The sequence below is a fragment of the Protopterus annectens genome, chromosome 16.part0, assembly GCF_019279795.1.
Source record: "Protopterus annectens isolate FY-2018-M chromosome 16.part0, PAN1.0, whole genome shotgun sequence".
In the NCBI taxonomy this organism is placed as follows: domain Eukaryota; kingdom Metazoa; phylum Chordata; order Ceratodontiformes; family Protopteridae; genus Protopterus; species Protopterus annectens.
The window spans coordinates 249,098,880-249,122,551 of record NC_056750.1 but is presented as its reverse complement, the minus strand read 5'-3'; the positions used below and the strand labels follow the sequence as shown (position 1 = coordinate 249,122,551).

The 23,672-nt window shown below is 37.3% G+C and overlaps 1 protein-coding gene across 1 annotated transcript in view; it reads right to left on the bottom strand.

Moving 5' to 3' along the window:
- The window catches only part of CIDEB (cell death inducing DFFA like effector b), a 128,183-nt gene that overhangs the window by 77,294 nt on the left and 27,217 nt on the right, over positions 1-23,672 (bottom strand). The window contains exon 2 of the mRNA XM_044057858.1: positions 2,360-2,504. Within this exon, the coding sequence (XP_043913793.1) occupies positions 2,360-2,504 (145 nt within the window). The remainder of the gene's footprint in view (positions 1-2,359; positions 2,505-23,672) is intronic.

The following is a 23,672-nucleotide window of genomic DNA, read 5'->3' as shown; positions in this document are numbered from 1 at the left end:
CAAGACCAATATTTAAAATATGTGCTTATTTTTGGGACTTTGTTCTCCATTATTTTAGGCTTTGTCCAGATTTCTTCTGCTAAGAGGTTGAGAGGTATGTCTGAAGGCCATAACATGGTTAAGGAAGCATTACATTATTTGAAGGGTAATGGAACAATTATTTATAAAGGTGAAATAACTGACTACATTAAAAGAGACGTGGCGTAGATGGAGACCTTTTTACTGTTTATTAGTTATGCCATTGCTTGCATTCTATGGATAACAGAAGCTGCTTGATAAAACATCTACCTTCTTTTATTGTCTCCTTTTTCTTCACTTAATGTGCTTTATTTTCCTGAAGAAACCATTTTCCTGCATTGTCTTGTTCCCAGCAGTACCCCCACCCTCTTATCATGACTGATCTGAACTGTTCCTTCCATCTAAACAGCACTCTACTGTTCTCTGCATAAATCTCTGCACAGCTGGGTGACATCACCAAGGTCAGAGATTTCATCCTCTGGGGAATGTAACCTTAGAGGGTGTCATCACATCTCCTTAAGCTTGCTCAGAGAGGCTGCTTCCAGGGGATGGCACAGAGACAGGTGCATTGTTTGGAGGCCAATGAGCAGCCAGGTCCTGAAAGACTAGGAACAAACTTTTGTCCCTTTGCATTTATTTATGAATTATTTATTTCCATTTGTTTACCAGGAAAGGCTGACTGGGTTGTAAAAGAAAAATCTTTTCAGCAGTATCCCAGAGAAAAAAGATTCACACGTTTTATATTCATTAATAATTAAATTAGTAGGTTAAGATAAAATTGTGCATTGGAGAAAAAAACTTCAGTAGTTTTACAAAGATTAGCATTCAATTATTCACATATCCAGAGGGCATATGCAAAACATCCTACCTCATCTTATTACCCCACCCCACCCACTGTAGGACAGTGTCCACATTACCCCTCAACAAATCTTGACAAGACCAAGAATAATGGGCAGACAAAGGCCCAAAACTTGAGACAGATTTTAAATGAGAACCACACCCAAAACTGAAAAAAAAACATATTTTTTTCAGCATATCTTGAACTTTTCTGCATTACTTATGCATGTGTATTAAAGTAAATTGTTTTTCTAATCTGTTATGCACCAAAAGGCCTGAAAGGGGGATTTAGGGGTAGCATTATTTTGTTTTACAGTCAACGCATTCGCCTTCCTGATGTCATTTTATAGAAACAGAGATAATTCCCGATGATGAGAGGATCATTTACTGTGGATTATTGTCTCATCAGCTTACAATAGTACTGTGACTGTGTACTTTTGACTGTCAGCATCAATCCGCTTTTTTAATTACTTTTCTTCATTTGATTTTCATTAGTGGTCAGTATTTTAAGGAATGTTTGAATGATATGCTTGAAAATGTAGCTGAGTTAATTGTTTTTTTCAAAGTAACACTCAAGTTCAGTGTTCACATGTGTGAGGTCTGACCCCTGTGATTAATAGGTGTTACTTCGGCTGAAATAGTTTGTGCTTCACAGTTTTTAATACTGTAGCAAGAATTAGAGTCTTTGAAGTTAATCTTCCTTCCCCAAATCACTGACTTGTCTGAACGAAACACTGTATGCAATGCAAAAAATGCTGTAACAAAACAACAAAAGAAACACGCAGTCTTACAGAAAATAAAGTGTACAAAAAATGTAAAGACAGCTAATCTGCAATTAGAAAAATATAAAATAAGTATAAGGTATGTTGTCTTGGTCATTTGCAACTGAAAATTAACCCTGAAAGCACTGCTTTTGTTCAGACTTCAAGGCTTCACTATTATCTGAGATGTGATGCTATCACTTTTTGTGAAAAAAAACTTGACATCTCGGTGTAGTTCTCCTTTAATTAATTATTTCTCTTATAAGCTTACAGAATTGCTAAGATATCAGGTTTTTTATTATCATGAATTTTTCTGAAGGATATGAAATCTTAAACACAAATGTCTGTCATTATTTAATGACTTCAGTCCTCACTGATTTGCCACAAGACCACAAATTGTATGATGAAAAGATCAATATAAGGCAAAAATGTGGGCATTCTTTGAAAATCTGGACAGTTGAGCTGTTCAGTGTACACCTACAGCTAATCATAGCTGCTGCCATGTGACTCTGCTTTTGTAATTGAAACCTGAGTCCTCTGTTTAGAGACGGTGAGATGTCACTGGAGCTTTCCTTTCCTTTGCCAGCCCCCTAGCAGCCTGGGCATATTACTGAACCTCAACACTGCAGTTGTGGCAAAAATCTCTGCACTATGTAGCCAATCAAAATCTGCTTTTTAAACCAGCTAGTGCTGTTGCCTTGGATTAGTTAATGATTTGCAATCACAGTATAGTTTAGGAGTACCTTAACAATGAGTTCTCGCAGGCTGCAGGCTGTGACTCCTTTCTTGATATGTCGGTCATGGTTACAAATTCGATATGGTCTTGGGTTTGGAGCTGTTAGAGATGAAACTCGTTTGCTTAGCTCTGTTCCCATAGAAGAGACAGACCTGGGAATAGAAAGCTGTGTCATTATGAAAAACATTAAGACAGATACCAGATATTAGAAAGTATGAAACAGCAACACAATTAAAGCATTCTCAAGAGCACACTTTTTTGTTTCCTCTGTGATTGTTTCCTGTACCAAACCAGTGTTTTTTATTAATTTGTTAACCAGAATCAGGTATTCTCAACAGGCACAGTTACTACAAATGCTTGAGCAAATTACACTTGTTTTGTCTGATCTAAAATGTGAATTTTTACAGAAAAGATAAATAAAAGGAAATTATTTTACTGTTAGCTTTCTACCTCATAACCATAAACAGAGTGAAACTGGTATCAGAAATGAATGAATGAATGAATGACAGCTTTCTTTTCAATGAAATGAGGTAAATGCACAACCAGAAATGTTAACATGCATTAAGCAAGCATTTGTGAATGCTGAATGTTGACTCTTATTACTTAAAGATGCGTGGTTAGCATAATGGAAAAAGTATGAGACAGTGAAGATGTGAAAATGAAATCAGCAATTCTTCAATGTATTCAAATGTTTTGTTACACATTGCTGAGGTGGGGATGCTATACTAGGCAGTACTGCCCACCTGCCTTATATCCTGCAATCACAGTCATATTGACTTCACTTCATGAAGTATGCACTATGGTGAAAAGGAAAGAAATAAAGATGCATAGATTTATAGGTGATTACTTAAATAACAACCACAGGGGGCTCTTTTAAACCTAGCCGTGCTTCCCAAGGTAAGAAGCAACCTTTGAACCTTGTGTCTGTGAAGTAAACACCTTAACCATTAAGACAACCTCCTTCAAGTTAAGGGATTTGTTTAGTAACATGTCAGACTATTGCTATCCCAGTCCTGTCATAATGAAAATTATAGCATTCATTTATATTTCAGTTTGTGGTGATAATATCACATGCCTATGAGGGAGATAATGTATTAATTTCTATTATACATTGGAAGAAGGTAAAACAATGATACCAGACCATGAAAAGCACTGCTGAAAGTTCAAGCAGGGATATTATTTCCCATTAATTCTTGCTGGAATGGTCAGTAGCAAAATATGAGGCAATCCAACAGATCTAGGCTTCATCACAGGGTTATTTAAAACTAGAAACAAGGCTTTCTTCAATGAAAACAGCAAAGGGAAGCTCTTGCCAAGCAGGGAGTATAGAGCTGCCATTGGTAGTATTAATGGTTTTGGCGTACCTCAGACCAATAAATGATTAGATTACAAACCTCTCTGCCAAGTTATGTGTGTTGCAGTACATCTTCAATAATTCTGTAAGGTTACTGTATGTAGGATATCATGTCACTATATTACAATAAACAGTATTGTTACTGATCAGCACACTGCTGTGTATCACAATGGTCATTCCTTAGCTGTAGGTGTCTAGAAAGGCTTACTGGATCATAAGTACAAAACAATAAATGGTCTCACAGTGAGATCAGAAAAGCCATGGCAGCATTACGTTCTGTTCAGTCTGTAGTATCCAATAATGTAAACACCACTGTCATCTTCACACTCAGAAATGAGAGGCTCTGGATTCAAAAACTGCAACAATTTTGCACAACTCAATAAAACTATTGCATCATCACCAGCAATTTCACTAACATAAGTAGTTCATAAGTAATACACAGAATTGAAAAACTTGAACAAACGTGTTAAAAATAACAAAGCAATGACAAGGTAACCAAATGCTGCCATTTACCTGAAGGAAATGAGATGCCAGGAATAAGTTCTAGCAACAGAAAAAAAAAACATTTAAACTGAAACAGAATATCAGTGAACTTTATTGAGACAAAATAATCAGAAACAAAACAAGAACAAGCTCTTAACAACAACCATTAAAAGCTGAGATTAAATTAAATCAGTGAGACACCTCCCTTCAATTCAGTAGCTGCATAAAATACTAAATTCAAGATTAAACAGACATAGTACTTTCAGTAACAATAAAGCAACTAGTCCACTCCCACCACCTTCTTTCATAAGTCTATTTCACTTGGTCAACGAATGGCATTGTTGAAACCCACATGGTTGAGATAACATGATAGAGAATGTAGTTTGTTGGCCATTTTAACTGCGATAACAATACAGCAAGGATTGGAGAATGGACCTTTTTCCCCACTGTAGTGTGATCTCAGAGTTGGTATATATAATTAGCACTGTTTTTGTGTTGTTTCCTTTGAACTGCATTGTCAGTCATGTGTTCTTGGGCATATGGATTTCAACCATTTTGTTTGTCAATCAATTTGTATAGATCCCTTCTTTCACATAACAACTGCTGTGTATTCATCATGAGATTCATTCTACCACTATTACTGACAACATAATTGGCTATTCAATGTTAAGTTGGCAGAAAGCTGGAATCAGTGGGAAGAAAAATGTTAACTTTACAAATTACTTCTGGGCTGTCTGAAAAGAGTAAAGACATCTAATCTGCAACTTCTCTCCGTCTGGGAGTTTACGACATTATTAAGTTATTTAATATATTTAATCTTATAGAAGGAGAGCATTCTGATTGACATACTGTTAAAAATAAGTTGTAGGAGTGTTGTGAGTTTAAAACAATTTGACATTTGTTTTAGGAATCTATTGATGCAAATCTAACTGAGGTAAGGCTAAACACTGATTTTGGCAATTTGCAGGATTAACTTCTAAGAGATACAGTTGTGTGTGGCATGAAAAATTACAAAGTACAAACAAACTCTTGTCTGAATGAGTATGACACTGGAAAAAGTCATAACTGTACTTAGATCAGCAAACCTGGACATTCTTAAAATGAAAGAGCTCACAGAAGACTTGGGCATGTGTAAAATTAAAATGAAGCCAAGGTATGTTAGTAATGTTTCACACACTATTGTGACAAAGCAATAGTTATGCATGAGATGGATGATGCAGTCAGAAATGAGAAGTGTTTAGTTAGATATGTACCATATTGTTGAAGGTCTAGTTATAAGCTCCACAAAATGCCAAATTTGGGTTTTAACAGATAGTGTGGGAAATGTGGCTAAGCTAGCCATTTCTCTCAGGTATGCAAGTCTATAAGGAAATGACAGAACCTGTGTTGCATGTGACTTTTGCAAATAAAGTTAATGGCTCTGCAAACACTAAAAGTTCCAGTACCCACGGTGACTTGCATAAAGCAGAAACTGACTTGTTTGTGAATGTTGTTGCCTTGTATATCAAGATTATATGCACAGCTTAATCTGTGAATTCAGGAATACAGCAGTTTTTGTAGTGTAACAGTCACAGGACTGAAAAGTTGTGTATAAATGGTATGTTTATCACATTTAAGCTAGAGTGGAACATTATTACAGACAGTGCATTTAGACAACTGAGCTTGATAAAATTATCATTCTGAAACGTATGCTCCATTGCTCATTTATTCTGAGCAAAAGCTGAAACTATTAGATCAGACAGATATGTTGTTTCAACAGAAACAAGGAATACAATACGTTATTTCAAAGTGTGTCACTTCAGCAACCTGACACGATAGGAAGTTTTACATATGATCTAACAGCTGTGATTTGGCAAATTCACGGTATGCAGATATGGGAGCAATGCACTAGATGGTGCAGGAAGAGATAATTATTATTACTGTTGGAGAGACAATGGCACGTACAGTTTCAGAGGCAGTGATTTATACTGTTATAGAAGTGATGGCTCACAGTCACAAAAGCAATAATTCTCAGATTCACAGAGGAAGTAATTTGCACATTTGCTCAGTACAGAGTGTAAAACCTCAAAAACAGAGTGCAGTGATGTGAGATTCTAAAAAAACAAACAAAAATGAGGATGCAAATGCTACATCTAACATTTTAAGCAATATACTGATTTATGTACTGGACCTGGCAAACTTGAATTTCTTTATTATACTTAGAATAAGTTAGAGTTGCAGTTATTGAATACATAAGATATTGACATGATGGCTAAATAACAAAAAGTATGTTCAGCTACTCATTCAGGTCTAGTACACCTCTGTTTTTTAATACATTTATTAAATTATCACATAAGATGTAGGCAAAAATACATTAATATAAAAGAAAATATACTGTGTTGACATATTTCCAATTACACACGTCACATATTGCATGTTATTTTTATAACTATCACCAGTTCAACATTATATAAATTGTTCAATTCCTGCCTTCCCTTAAACCTCACTTTTACTGAACATTATTCTACATGTATTGTTCCCACATTTTCCATTTATTTCTATATAATTTGTTACTTCCCTTTTCTAAAGGTCACATTTCTAGTTCTTTTATCTGTTACAATATTCAGTACTTCAGATGCAGTTGGTTTAGACTTTGATTTCCATGTTTAGTAATCACTTTTTTTGGCAGCCACCAGAGTTAAAATTAACAATGCCTTACTATGTCTAGGCAATTCAAATCCTGTATCCCAGCTCAAAAAGATCATTTCCTTAGATCCATTTGCTCAACCAATATTTCTGACATAGTACTTTGTAGGGATTTTTTAAAAAAAACGCCAGCTCATTACACTCCCAAAACATATGTTTCCAGTTACCTCTTTCTTCCTTATTACACCTCCAACATTTGCCATTTACCTGAAGGAAAAAATCTTTGAAGTCTGCTTGGAGTATAAAAATACCTATTCAAAGACTTCCAAGCACACATCCTACATCTTCCAGACTTTGTTACATACTTTGGAGCCATACATTTGTCCTCCCATTGTTCCTTATAAATTGCTTATACAAACTCTCTTCCCAACCTTTTCTAACCTCCTCTAATTGATTATTTTTATATGCCCACTAACTATCCATTTTTAACAGCATCTTCAGTTACAGATTGAAATAAAAACTCTGCCAGAGCACCTTTCATTTATGATTTTGTTTTCCCTTTCTCTTTGCCTGTACTCTGATATCAATCCCTGGTAGGGAAGGCAGTCTCTAGCTTGCAGCCCAAATGTCTTCTCGGCATCATCTCATTCTATTACCATTCCCTCTCTAGTTATTTGATCCCGATACCTTGGTTCTTTTGCCAGTTTTCTCCAGTACATTCAAGTCCCCTCTTGCCTATTCTTTGTACCTCTAATTGAAATCACCCCTTTCACAAAATCTCCTCTCTCCATTCTTGTGTTGTCTGAGTTCTTAGAATACTTTCTGTTACTTTATGAATATAATATTCTATATGGCTGTTGTTATTCTCCTTAAGGATCTGCATACAAAATCCCACTCTTTCCTTATTTCTTGATTTTCTCCCCTGCTTCATCACCATCATCCCTTTCCACTTTGAGGCATAACTAAGACTAGTACACCTATCATGATGAAATTCATGAATGACACTGAATGATATTCAAATACAGTAGAGTGACTGTGCCGAACCAGCTACGTAGTCTTAAGTTAGAAAGCAAGAAGCACACATAGGAATTAAATGTAGATCAGGGGGACTTGATGTTTTGTTTTGGTCAACACTGTGCAGGGAGACTGAAATGATGCTAAAAAATAAACCATTGAATCTGCAACATGTACTACAAAAACAATTCTAAAGAAATTCCTCATGAAATTCCAGACAGACCTTAGAGCAACACAATGTCAGATTTGTTTTACGTCATGAACAGTCAATATCGCATATGAGTTTATTACTATTCTAAGTACTGAGGTCAGAAAGTAAAAAGATATCTTTTCTTGTAACGCTGCAAAAGTCGATTTTCTTGAAATTGTATTCCTGACATACTTGCCACAGATAAAAGTTCACAGTTTGTAAGCTAAGAATTTGACAACTGTGGGAGTTCCAACACACTGCGTCTTCCACTAGGGCAATTTTTCACAAAAAATGTTAAGTTACAACATGTTGCATCTTAATCACCGTATCCTTAATCAAAGGATTAGTTTGAAAGAGTTATCCAAGCAACGAAGGACATCATGAAAAAAATGTGTTGCCAACTCAAAGCAGGACTGTTACCTTGAACTTCTTCAATACAGAAGCAGTTCTGCTACAAGTCTCCTAGTTTCTACAGGCTAAATCAGTGACTGGATGAAAAAAGTCAAACCTTTAAGGCAAATAAAAAGCATTTATTGCAGGGAGCAGACTCCACAAACCCTCATGCAGGAGCAGAACCATCTGTACTTTCTTACTTATATTTACAGATTACATGGTTTCATAGCCGGGGGCACAAGAGAAAACACTGCAGAAAGTAAATTACTGAGAGGATGCAAATAGAATCCACACTGACAGCGATTTACTATGGTAATGCCCACTCAATGAGTTTAAGGGAGGAAAGTTGGTAAAATGGTTAAGGTATTTACCTTACAAACACAAGGTACAGGGTTCAAATCTTACATGGGGTAATTGGCTAGGCTTAAAATGGTCCACAAGGGCAGTTAGCTTAGTATTAATCTATGATCCTAAAATGAGTGAGTTAAAACTGATGAGCTGAAACCTTTTCAAGTGAACACTCATTAACTAGTAGGGTAACATATAGAAATACTCCACCTTGACCCACAAGCCTTTCATTTGTAAAACTACTGATGGGGAAGAGAATGGGAATAATATTGCCATACCGTCTGTTCTACTTTAGTCAGAATAAATGGCAAATGTCCAATTTACATGGCAAGCTGTTGAGCAGAAACAGAAGTGCTTTTATGAAAGATTAATGAAGGTATCACCAATGCTGAGACAGGGAGATGGAGAGAGAGAGAGGGGGGAAAGATTTTGCATAGGAAAAATAGTGGGTAATACACTTGGAGCAGCAGGAAACTATTACTGTCACACACACACACACACACACACACACACACACACACACACACACACACACACACACACACACACACACACACACACACACACACACACACACACACACACACACACACACACACACACACACACACACACTTTATTGCTAGTACAACAGAAGGTAATAAGAAGCACCTTTATAGGACTTGACTGTGTTACATTGCATCTTAGTGAACTGACTAAGAAATGTGTCACAAATGCCTCAACCAGAGACTATTCTAGTGTGGTGTTTCATGCAAGTATTCTGACAGTAACTGCATACTGACCAATTCCTCACATACCAGCATACCTTTCAACTCTCCAGAATTTCACAGACTGTCTATATTTTTGTCTTATATTTTCAGTCTGTTCCTAATAAAATGTTTTTTTTTTTTTTTTTGGCAGATCATCGTGAACTGAAGTCACTAAATAATGAAAGACATTTCAGTTTCAGACTTCATATCCTTCATGAAATGCATATTAATGCAAAACTTATTATTTTATCATTCTAAGAGCAGAATATAAAATATGATATTGAGCCTTTGTTTCCCATTATTTTTTGGCTTTGTCTGGAATTCTTTCTCTAACAGGTTGAGAACTATGCATTCAGGTCTGATGATGACCAGCTACTATATGTGACCATAGAATCAGCTATTACTACATGATTTACCAGTGACTGTCACTTATTCAGATTTGGCAGGCTTATTAGAAAACATTGAAACTACAATGATTATAAGTCATGGAATGAAATCAAGAGCGGAGTTGTAAAGTTATAGTAAACCACAGTGCATGGTTCTGCTGCATTTATCTTGCTCTCTCTCAATATATATATATATATATATATATATATATATATATATATATATATATTCTGGGCATGTAAACACCTTAAAAGAAATGATGATTGTATACTGTGCGATATTTCAATTTGATAACACAAACTATATATTTTAACTGTTTCTTAAGCAAACATTAAGCTTGCTAGGAAGACTATAACATATATTTTAAGAATCCCATAATGTTAGTGTATGCAGGATGTCACCTGACTGTCTTAGGCTGGTAATGTCATTACTTAATCTTAAGAAAAAGGATATATAATATACAGTGGAATGATTCTTTAAGAATCCCATAACACTAGTGTACATAGGATGTTATGTGACTGTGCTTGCTTAGGCAATTAATGTTGTTTTATTGAATATAATGTACAGTGCAGTGGGTCTTTAAAAATCACATATACTAGTACAAGAGGGATGTTATGTAACTGGGCTTACTTAGGTGATTAATGCTATTATATTAAAGGGTATGTCTGCTGGGCTGCTGTTTTACACATACCAGCATGGTATTCCTTTGGTGAAGGTGCCCATGAAGATTTACTGAACCCATGAGTACAAAACAATACAGGCAGTGTGCAAATGTGTCTGCTCAGCATTTGCCAGACTAATTCAGTAAAAAAGGCAAATCTGAATTAAATTATATGATATAATAGCTATGGTGTAGACTCACTCCCTCTTAGCCTGAGTAGCTGATTTCTTGGGCTTCACCATTAGGATCGAAGTTGGCCATTTGAGAGTAAATCCCATTGTAACTCCTAGCCCTGTCAAGTATTAGTGATTCATGTATAAAGGAATACTTACAGATGTACAAGATGCACCTTATATTGATCAGTTATATTGCAGTGACTATGAAACGGTGTCAAATCACTTTGCAGCTGACCAACAAACAATGAAACCTTAGTCAAAAGGAAAAATAAACATAAAGAAAGACTAAAAACAAAGAAAAAATAATAAATTTAATAGATATAATCAAAAATACATTCAGTAAGCACTTTTGTCTGAGCAGACTTCTTCAAACTAAATGTGATGTAAAAAGCACACACATTTATTAGCAACTGAGCCATGATAAATGGCAAATTATTATCCTAGGGATAAAAATTCAAAGGGAGATATTCCGGGGTAATTCTTTGTCGCCACTGCTGTTTTGTCTTGCCCTTAATCCTTAAACTGTTTATTTAACAGATTAGGCTATGGTTGAAATTTGGCTTCCAGAAGCCAACTTCATTTAAAGACTTATTTACTTTTTGTGGATGAATTAAAACTGTATGGTTTATCAAATGAGCAGTTGACAACACAACTACAAATGGTTAACACTTTCTTATGATATAAGAATGACAACTGGTCGATAAATGTGGAAAAGCCACATTCAAAAAAGGGAAAGCTACAGCACCAAGGAAATAACCTGGGACAGGTATGTGATATAAAGAAACTTCAACAGGAGAAAGTGCATAAGGTATGGCAATAAAACATGAACAGATGAGAATAAAGCTCAGTAAGGAATACTTCTGAAGACTAAAACTAATATAGAAAACTGCCCTGACATCTAGGAATGGGGTTCAAGCTGTAAATCAATTTGCTCTTTCTGCTCTAACTTGCACTTTTGATGTGACTGACTGGCTCCAAAAAAGCATTGGATCAATGGACACAAAATCAAGAAAAATGCTTCATTCTTATCAAATGATATATGAAAATCAATATATATACCATGATTATATACTCCTCACTCTGAAGGAGGTATGGGCCTCCTCAAGCATTATCACATGTATAGATCTGCAGTAGTTGGACTGTACGCATATCTGCTGACCTCATCAGATCCAAACATACTGAACATTTTAAAACATGAGGAGATGAAGTCAGAGATCATCTTTGCTTAGTTTAGCAGAAGCAATTCAGCATCAAGAGAGAATGGAAATCAAACCAGAAGCAGAGAAAAATCAGAAATCAGCTGACAAAGGAAAGAATATAAGGAGAAAAATCAGAAATCAGCTGACAAAGGAAAGAATATAAGGAGAAAAATCAGAAATCAGCTGACAAAGGAAAGAATATAAGGAGAAAAATCAGAAATCAGCTGACAAAGGAAAGAATATAAGGAGAAATATCAGAAATCAGCTGACAAAGGAAAGAATATAAGGAGAAAAATCAGAAATCAGCTGACAAAGGAAAGAATATAAGGAGAAAAATCAGAAATCAGCTGACAAAGGAAAGAATATAAGGAGAAAAATCAGAAATCAGCTGACAAAGGAAAGAATATAAGGAATATTATCAGATGAGACACAAGGAATTTTAGAAAATCCATAAATACAGTAGCAAGTACAGAGATCTCCTAGGACAACCTCATATCGACTGAGATTTGACGCAGGAGGTGAGGTGAAACGAATCTAAAGATGAAAGGCCAATAACAGCAGCCCTAGACAGTGGAATATGTACAAGTTGGTTTACAAAGTCCATTGAAGATGTGGGAGAAACAGACAAATGCTTGTTGTATAAAATAGAACTGGAAGCAGTCACATATCTTGTCGCTGAGTGTGATACACTCATGACAGATAGCCTGTATACTGAAAGGCACAATAATGTGGCAAGACTGTTTCATTGGGGATTGTGCGAGCACTACGATACAGAAGTAGATGAGAAGCATTGGAAGCATGAACCACAAAACATTATAGAGGATGATGAAGTTTATATCACACGGAATCAACTATTCCCAACAGTTCAAAAACAGACGTGAGAAAACCAGATATAGAAGTCCATGAAAAGAAGACAAGAGTAGCATCGATCACTGAAATTCCTACACCCAGTGATTACAGTGTCTTATGTACAGATAGACACAAGGTCATAAAATACCAGGATTTGCAAGCAGAAACTATACCAGCATGGAAGAAGGATACCAGACAGTTCCAACAGGAGTAGTAGGAGCAGCAGGTTTAATAAAAAAGAGTTTACAGTCATACTTAAATATGCTGCCAATATATGTGACCCAGCATGAATTACAGAAGGGGGTAATTCAGGGCATATTGCAGGTTCAGTGAATATCAAAAACTGAAACAATACTAATTTCATTAACTCTAATCATACCCTTACTCAGGATTGGGTTCCATTCCTGTCATGGTATTAGAAACCCCAAACACTTGGAGAAATTAAATAAGTTGGACAGGCACGTCCATCACAAGTCTCATTCTTACTGCTGTCAGTAGTGTCTCCCCAGTTTTTTTTTCCCAAATGCAAAGCATGGCACCCTTTACATATTTGTACAGGGTAATGACTTAACTGAACTGGAGTGTGATCTACAGCCAACTCTGCTTCAGTCAGCACCTTTCATGTTACAAGATTTATTGTCCGTCATTTGATGGGTGATCCCTTCCTCATCCCAATGGATACATCTGGGCAATCTAAAAAGACTTGTTGAGCTTTATACTTCAGACTCCCCATTGCAAAGAAGTCACAGAAAAAAACTGCAAATGGCCACACATTTACAGGACTAAAGAGGCTTTGGACACATTTCTATGGATGTTGATGAAGAAGGGGAGGTCTCCTCTCCTCTGTACTGAGATTATCACACTTTTGGTAAAATCCTAAAATGAATTGTGAGGGCAGCACACTAGGAATATAGAAGCAATATTAGACAAGTGATCACAGGGGCCATTAGAGGCCTAACTATTTACACATTTAAGTAGCACCATTTTAAAAAGTCTTGCCACCATTTATGGTTACTTACTAGTGCCCACCTTCCAAATCAAATAGGGACAAACATGTCTACCCATATAATCATTAAGACCAGCCTTAAAAGAAGACAAGGTAGTTTTTTGCTTGACCTGTAGTGCTAACTTATTTCATAGGCTGGGGATATGTTGAGTTTGGAATCTATTCTTCCAGCAAGTTTTTTTTTTATTTGGTGTAAATGTAGGACCCTAGTATGGGTGCATGTAGAGCCAGTGATTTTCCTATTTCATTCCCACAAAGGAGTTTATAAAAGACCTCCGGAGCAGTGCAGTGGTCCTGCTGGTTAGTTTTGTCAAAGGTAGGCTCACCTCAAGATATGTTATGTTTGGGAATACCCAGGCAGCACAGTTTCCATGCCTTGGTAGAACAAATTCTCCTTCCTCTGGAGGGAGCATTTTTTTGCAGAGCCTCTCAAACTGAGTGTCAGTCTCAGCACTTGCCTTTAGCTCTCCACGTTTCCAGCCCCCAACACAGAATCTCAGTCTCTGGACAGGCTGGCAAAGCAGATGCTTCCATCCACCACTGTCCTTTAATCAGAAGCTTTGCAGCTTTCAGACCAGCATCATGGCATGTGCTCGTTACAAAGCGGGATGTTATATTTATATGATCATTAACTTTTGTCTTTCTCAGATGATTAAAAATCATGTATTTTTTTTATTATTTATTTCTGTGTTCTTGTGTAATACCAAACCATTTTCATAGTCTGCAGATCTAATTTATGGATCTGATGCCTTTGTGAATTGCCATGGACTGTGATACCTGTAACGCTGCCTTCACTGGTGAATAAATACATTCCAAATGGTGGTCCCATTGCTGAAGAAAAGCACCCTGATACCAGAACAAACAAAAAAACTTGAGCTTCTATGCATTTCATTTACAAAAAATTATGTTCAAGTGTCATTCTTATGTAGGAGAACAGTGACAAAACATCACATCAGGGAAGAATGAATGTAATTCATGACAACTTCTCTTTCTCATGTGACAAAATGCCACACCCAACTGTGCAGGGATGTTTTTTTTTTTTTTGCTTTCTTTGAAATTTTATGTAAAATGACTCCATATATATTCCGGCTTAACAAGGCTGCTCACTTCACCAAATTAGAAACTGAGTGACTATTTCATTGCTAAGTAAGTACTCAGATGAGTGAGCATGAGCTTTGCCTGCTGTCTGCTGTCATTGTATTGAATTGAGATAACACTGATATAGCATGGAAGGCATACATTACTGTAATTTGTGGAACAGTGCCCTTATTAAGTCTGCCATTGCTTTCAACTTACATTATATAACAGACACCACCAACACTGTTCATTATAAATGGTGTAAATATACAAGTCAGTTGTGCCTATAATCGTCTACTCCAAACATGTCAGACAGCTACAGTCAGTACTGTTTTGCAGCTTAGACAAATACAAGCTGTACTGGACAAAGCTTTTGTCCATTGCTGCATGCTTTCACTATAATTTTGCTTACTCTTCTTATAAACTAAATCCAGCATTGCTCATACTTGGTGGTTTTCAAGAAGTACAATTTATAATGCCAGTATTTATTATAGCAATAACCCACGCCTGGGTGTGGGTAATGCTGGATTTACCCATGGTTGGCGTGGTTTGGTCCCGAGGGCCCGAGGCACCAAACAAAGCCAACCATGGGTAAATACAGCATTACCCACACCCAGAAGTGGTTATTGCTATTATATACGACATTATTTAAGAAAAGAAACTATTACTTTTCTTAAATAATGGCATAGTATAATGCCTGTTTGCTGCCCTTCCGCAGATGTCTGGCATCCGGTAGTTCTGATGTACTGCGCACCTGCACAGTACATCAGAGCTGTGGGCAATGGAGAAGAAGATCTCCGTTGCTTTATAGCCTATGTTAAATGGGTTTAACATAGCGAGACAGCTTTAAAATAAGCAACGGAGATGTCCGCTGTTTATTTTAACTGTCTCGCTATGTTAAACTCATTTAACATAGCGAACACTAAAAAGCAACGGAGATCTTGCTTTCTCCGTTTTTACCTGTTCGCTATGTTAAATGGGTTTAGCATAGAGACAGCTTTAAAATAAGCAACGGAGATTTCCGCTGCTTATTTTAGTTGTCTCGCTATGTTAAACCCATTTAACATAGCGAGACAGTGTTTTAAAAAGAGAGTTATACTAATGGAAAAAAGTCCGGGCGACCGGACCTTTTTCCATTAGTATAACTCTATTTACAACGGGCACGCCGGCCAATCAGCGTGCACGTTTTGGAATAATAATGGGGGGTCATGGTATAATTTCTATGAATGCCCTTCATAAGGTAAACAATCAAATTATTTATGTCCATACAGGAAGGTGGTCAGTATATGACAAACGTTGACATTCTAAAAAAAAACAAACAAAAAAAAAAAACAGATGTTTAATTGGGGTGGACTTCCGCTAAAATGAATTTTCTCCTTATTTATATCAACTGCCATTCAGATCTTACTTAGACTAATAGACTACCTGATGCATGTCCATCTTCCTTCTACTTTAATATTCCCAATTCTCCTGTTTTCCTCTATGGTGTCTCATTGATAGTTTCCTGAATCCTTAATTGTACCATTACCCTCCTTAGGTCTCTCCCTTCTCTACTGATTTTCTTCACCTCTCAGCAACATCCTGCTCTGCATAACTCCTCCTATTTATGTCATATTCACATTCACAGCCCCGCCTTATACACTCAACCCAACATCAATGTCCTAACCTCCAAAACTCTGTATTTTTCTGTCAACCCTCACTCACATTTCCTGATCTCCTATCCCTTTTGTTTCCGAATACTGCATTTCATCCACCCCTCTGTTGTTCCCTTTTCTTTTCATCATTCTTTCATCTGTTACACCACATACTCCCTCTCTGCTCCATATTGACAACATTATCTCTTCACAACCAGTGTTCTGAACTGCTGTATGACAAAGGGCATGAAATGGTACTGCTAAAAGTAAAACAGAACAAGCACATTCAAATTGTCACTGCTTCTCTTTGGCTAAACAGTCCTGGTTTATCAACCTCTCTCACATGTTGTTTGTCCTGTTATGGTTCCTTGCTTCTTCACAGATGTCTTCTAGTCCAGTTGGAAGGTAGAGGTCTGTGCCCTACTTTCAACACTCTTAGTCTGGGAGTGAGAAAGATTTCAGGTTGATTCCTAGCAGCTGTTTTGCTAAATGAAGGAGATTTTCTTACAAGGGTCAAGATCATGGCAGAAATACATCTTCCAGCTGAAGTCCTCACATCCCAGAAGACCTTATTGGCTTATTTAATATTGGTCTTCTGTACTCTTCATTGAAAGTACATTAATTTACCATTTATGCTATGGGTAGACTAAAAAGCAGTTACTACAACTATGGAGTCTGTGTATTAAATGGCCATTGGTTTAACAGAGTTTTACAAGAAGTATTGAACCATGCTGGATTGCCTTTGTTTTCTACAGTAGCTTCTAAATACTGCAGTACCACAGAATATGGAGAGAATACTTCATTTAAGGAATTTAAAATACTACGCCCCAGCCTTTTGGAATTTCAACTTTAGAAAAATATGATTTTTTTCCTTCTTCTGAACAATTTTCCACAGCAGACTCCAAGCACCTTTCCTGGAACATTTCCCTTCTTAATAACAATTGCCCTATCTAAAAGAACTGCAGAGCGAAAGGCCTTGATATGTAAAAAGCCTTATTCAGTGTTCCACAAAGGCAGAGTGGCTTTGAAAATCATTTCTTCCTTCATCTGCAGGACTGCACCTCAAGTTTCTTTAAAACAAGCTATTGAGCTTCCCTACTTATTGCCTAAGCAGAAAAGTAAGTAAGAATGTAATCTGCATACTGTAGACGCCCACAGAAAACTCAGATAATATGTAGAGAAAACAGAGCCTCAGACCATCTGATAGGCTTATAGGTTTATGGGTATGCGTTAATCTAGCTGCCCTTGTAGGCCATTTTAAGCCTAGCCAGTTTCCATTTTTGTGCTTGAAATAACCTGTCGCATTTGGTTATAGACTGACCTTACCCATCCCATGGTCGATAATTATATATTAGCCCTACTGAGAATAACTGGGATCCTACCATAGACAATCTGAGGGGACTGCATTCATGGGATAAAGCTATTAATAGTACAGGAACAGTCCTGGGGTAAATTTTCTGTTTCCCATCCATAGATCTAAGATGGCTTGAAAATGAACAGGAATGAACTTTGTTTTATACTGATGGAGAGTCTGTTCCACAGCAGTGGCATCCTCTGTGAAATATACTTGTCCCTCCAAACCATTCTGTTGATATTGCAGAAGAGGTTTAGATCCCTTAACTGTGTATTTCTGATGCCATTTGACTTGCTGATGTGCAGTAAATCCATGAATAATGGGTTGGAGGCTGCCTTGTATGCCAGTCCCATGGAGGCTGCCTTGCATGCCAGTCCCATGTCACTTCTTAGCAAGCTGGAGAATACTGAGTATAGTGACAGGGCTTTGAGTCAGTCCATGTAGGGCATGTTGTTTAAGCCTTGAATTCTTTTAAGGACATCCATGGGTAAGGTACATCTGTGGGTGTTCCAGTTGTTGCATGCCAAAGGTATATTCAGTGTTTGGCCTAATGAGGGCTGAGTAAAGGGAGACAATGACATCCACAGATCTAGACACAATCCCTTTGTTTATAAGCTGTGCAGTATTGAAGGACTTTCTTATAACAAAAGACACATGTTGGTCAAAAGTTAAATAACTGTCCATGTATATTTCCAAATCCCAAACAACTGGGTCATCTCTTAGATACATATTATGAATGTGATAGTTCTCTGGGGTATTTAGTTAAAGAACATGATTTTAACAACAGATATTTATTTGAGGCAAACCTTCCTGCAGGATAGTTAAGTAATTTGGGGATTCAATCACTACTCCTAGCTTGCAGTCATTTGCAGACGTAGTCATCCAGATCCCCTTTAGTATTGGCTTTTACTTCAGAAAAGTAGATGACAAACAGGAGTGGTCCCAGCACAGAACCGTGCAGAATTCCACTGGTGACTGGTCTCTTTGTGGAGGTTACATCCCCTATTTTGATTATCTGCATCCTATCTGTGAGCCAGTTGGTAATCCAGTGGGTGACACAATGGTTTATTCCCACTTTGTTTAGCTTTTCTACTATGCCTGTGTGGAGAATTGTGTTAAAAGCTTTGGCCAGGTCAAGGTATGTGGTGTGTACCATTTTGCCTTCATCCATTGCTTTGGTAACTTTTTCAAAAAATCCCCTAGGTTGACTAAGCAAGACCTGCCCTTGACGAATCCAAGGGTGCAGTGTTTGGAGGTTCCATATGTCCTGATTGATTAATTCCATGATAAATCTTTCCATGGCTTTGCATATGAGACTGGTCAGACTTATCGGTCCGTAATTGCCTAGATCTGTGGAAGCTCCTCCCTTATGCAGGAGAATGACTGTAGTTGTTCTCCATTCGCTTGGTACAAAACCTGTATGGAGGCTGATTTTGAACATTATTAGGGGTGTAGCTAAACTGTGCTTCATGCTATATAAGATGCATCCAGGGATATTGCCAAGACCTATTGATGCAATATTTTAGCTTTTGATAGCACTTTTAGGGCTTACTCTTGTGTGATAGCTGGAAGTGAGCCAGTGTCAGGTATATCTTGAAGGACAGCTGAAGAGAAAAGAGGGTAAAGTTAGAACTAAATTTATTGGCCAGCAGGTTAGCTATATCTTCAGCCTCAGTAGAGGTAACATTCACAGTCAGGTCAGTGCGCTGCTGCATTGTGATTTTGAGGTTACGAACATAACTAAAAAATGTCCTGTGATTGTTTTTGGCTTGGGTAGCTATTTTAGCCTAAGACTTGGCTTTGGTGGATTCTTATTATGCTCCTGAGTTGTTTGTTTATTTCAATGACAAAGGCTCTAACATTCTGGGAATTACTTTTCTTACTTTTGTTCAAAATTAATTTCCTTTTATTATAAAGCTTGTTGGTAATATGGTTCTACCTTGTTAGTTTGATTCTGGGATTTGCCCTGCACTTGTTCCTGTGGGATATTGCATCTATGCAGCTGTTTCCATGCTGGTATAGTGTGGTAGTCTACATTTCTGCATATTCAGTGGAGTTAACTGGGTTTGGTGGGGATTTAAAGATTGCCAATGTATCAGTTAGGAGTAGGTCAGTTTGTCTAATAAAAATTTCTAAAGGTATCTTGGGTGGAAGGGATCTCTGGTTTCAGTTTTATTTTGAAGGCAACTGCTTTATGATCAGACATAACTAAGTCAAGAAGATACACAAGGGATGGTGTAAGATGCTCTCATCATAGTAAGGACAAGATCCAAGTTGTTATTCCCCTTAGCTGGTACTCTGAATAATTGTTCCAGGGCATTTGTATTGACAAAATCCAGGAATCTCTGTGCTTGTGAACTAGTGATGGTGTAGGTTTCCCAGTATATAGTCGGATAATTTAGATCACCTAGTAAAATGTTATTGGTTTTAATACTGATTCTATTTCCTGTAGATAGGAACTGAGGCTTTTTTTTTGTCATAGAGGGAATTCTGTAGCTAGCTAATATATGGCGCAGGGCCTTTCTGATGGTGATTTGGCCATGAAGAAGATTTAGTGCATCATGCTGCTTTACCAGCCTCGATGAGAGTCTCTTTGAATGTAGACTCATCTACCTTTTCCCCTCCTTTGTAAGAGCTGGTCTAAATGTGTGGAAAGCATTACAGCCCTGCACATCCAGGGTGCTGTCTGCTATTTTAAGCCACGTCTCAGTCACTACACAGATGTCAATGAGGGTGAGAAGGCTTGCAGGGAGTGGAGTTTCTTGTTCAGGCTCCTAGCATTGATCAGTAACACCTTCATATTTTCCTTTGCTTGTTTCATTATGTTGGTAGGTTTATTAGGTTGCGATTGCCTAAAAAAGGTGCTAAGGTGGTGGACGATGTATTTGCCAATAACTGAAACCCTAGAGGGATACAGGTCCTCCCAGGCAAAGCAGCATGGTCTGTTAATCATATTCTTCCATTCTGACAAATATTGGGTCCCCTTTGACTGACACCAAAAACTAAGCCAGTTATTGAAATCAATTAGTTTTTGCTCATATCATGGCATCGTCCTTGGAGATGGTAGAATGGTGCTCATTGTGCTAGGCTCATACCTTCCTTGGGCACATAGTCTGTGAGCTCCATAATGTCTTTCTTTAGGTAGTCCAGGGAGGTACACCTCAAGTCATTGAAAAAGGCATGAGCTATGACAAAGTCATACTGGTACTTGTTATTCAAGGACTTGAGTGTATGTGTGTTCTGATGGATTCTGGTACATGATATATGATATATATGATGGCATGGGATATATGATAGCTTTGAGTGTTGTTTATCAAAAGCAAACAGGGTCACACATTTGCTAAGCAAATCCTTTCGAATAGTTGGTCATCTCCATTGTTTTCTGCTATGACAAAACAACAAATCTTTGACATGGATGATTAGATGCCACTATCTCATAACAATAGATACTGATGTAGTGTTTTTCAGAAATGTTTCATGCTATAGTATCTGTGAAGTTGCCACCTAGACTTCTGTTAATAATTTTTTCAAACATAAATTGAATGCACAATCCAGAGGCTGAGTAAATTTTACCTTGGTGGTGCTATGTGGCATGTTACAGTTCACTCACCCATTTTTGGAATTTGAGGGCAGACTGTTTGATACTCAACCAGATTTATCAGTCTTGTACAAATGATCTTTCTGATAAACACAGTATGGCTGCCTGAGTGTACTTACTATAACAGCAAATGTTTGCCTATAGGATTATTGCTGTAGGACAGGTTTCCAACTACCTTCCCAGGGTCGGGTCTTGTTTAGCAAGTTATTTTGGTAATCATTATTGCATAGTTATTTTTGTACTTTGATAAAGATTGGTCATTTTTAGTGTACTTTTTCACATACTGTTTTTAAAGAATGTGTTGGCATAACTTTTAGGCTGATTTCTTAGTATTCTTGCCGTTTGATTATTTCTTGGCTGATGTTGTTGGTGCATTAGCCATTCTGGGGTTGTTTAGCCCTTAGTTCTTGCCCTAAGATCATTTGTAGCTATTTTACTTCTGTTTGGCTGTTTACAGGGCTCTAGTAAAGAACTGGATAAGGGTACACAATTTATTATAGCCAAGCTCTCAATAACAGCCCGTACTGCATGCCTCATTTATTTTTCACTCTTTTTTATTTCTCCAAGTCTTCTGAGTTTCTAAAACTATGATGGGAATGGACCCTATTCCTAAGTCAAAGGACAATTAAAGTTCATGAATTTAGTATTGTTTCAATCTTTGATGTTAGCCAAAAGTGCTCTTCGCAGCACCTGTAATGTGCCCAGTAATGACTCCTTCTGCAGTTTGTATGGGGTTACATGGATTGGTAACATATCTAAGCATGATTGTAGATTCTTTTTTGTAGCATCCATTGCTCCTACTACTATTGGAACTGTCTGGGTATTTTTCTTCCACATTGCTCTCATTTCTGCCTGCAGATCCTAATATTTTATGACTTTGTATCTCTCTGTACACAAGACACTGTAGTCACTGGGTGTGGCGATGTTAATGATCATTACTACTTTTTGCCTTCTTTTCTTGGACCACTATATCTGGTTTTCTAACATCTATCTTTTGAACCATTGGTAATGGGTGATCCCATGTGATATAAACTTAATAATTTTCTATGATGCTTTGTGGCTCATGTTTCCAGTGTTTTTCAGCCACTTCAGTACCATAATGTTTGCACAATCCCCCAGTGCAACAGTCTTGCCACATTATTATGCCTTTCAGTATACAGTCCTTCTGCCATTAGTATGTCACAACCAGCAACAAGGTGTGTGACTGTTTCCAGTTCAGTTTTACAAAACCTACATTTGTCTGTTTCTCCCACATGTGCAATGGACTTTGTAAACCAGCGTGTACGTAGCCCACTATTTTGGGCTGCCAGTATTAACCTTTCATCTCTTGGTTTGAATTTGCCTCTCCTTAACCATTCCAGCGTTCGTTCCTGATTAACATGAGGTTATTCCAGAAGTTTTTTCCACATTTCTTGCCTTCTTATCTGGTCCTTCATCTTATATTCATACTTTTGTTTTTTTTGGCACATTCAGTTGCTGCCTGATTTTTATCTACTTTGGTTTGATTTCCATTCTTGCATGACCCCAATATGCTTCTGCTAAATTAAGCAGAAAAGTCATCTTAGATTTATTCTCCTCATGTTTCAAAACTTTCACTACATTTGGGTCTTGTGAGGTCAGCAGATATGTGTGGAGTTCCACAACTGCAGATCTATGCATGTAATCAACTTCAAGGAGGCCCATCCCTCCTTCGGAATGGTGAATATAAAATCTTGGTATACACTGATTTTTATAAATCATTTGGTGAGCATGAAGCATCCTTCTTTTCCTATCTAACCTGTCTAACATGTTTTGGGGCCAGTCAGTCACTCCAAAACTGTAAGTTAGGACAGGAAGAGAAAATTGGTTTATAGCTTGGATTTTGTTCCTAGATGTCAACGCTGTTTTCAGAATTAAAGTCTTCTAAAGTATTCCTTACTAAGTTTTGTTCACAATTGTTCATGTTTTACTGTTGATCCTTCATCAGTTCCCAAATATTTATACACGCCCTCTTGCTCAAGTTCTTTTATATCACGTTCTTGTCCCAAACTGATGTTTTCCTGCTTTAAAGGTTGCTTTTGCACACTTATCAAGACCAAATGACATTCTTATATCATCTGAAAAAGTTTTGACAGCCTGCAGCTGTGCTTTCAGTTCCTCATCTGATGAGCTATGCAGTTTTAAATCATCGACAAAGAGAAGATGAGAAGTCTTTACACTTTGTTGTTCTCTAGGAGCCAAACC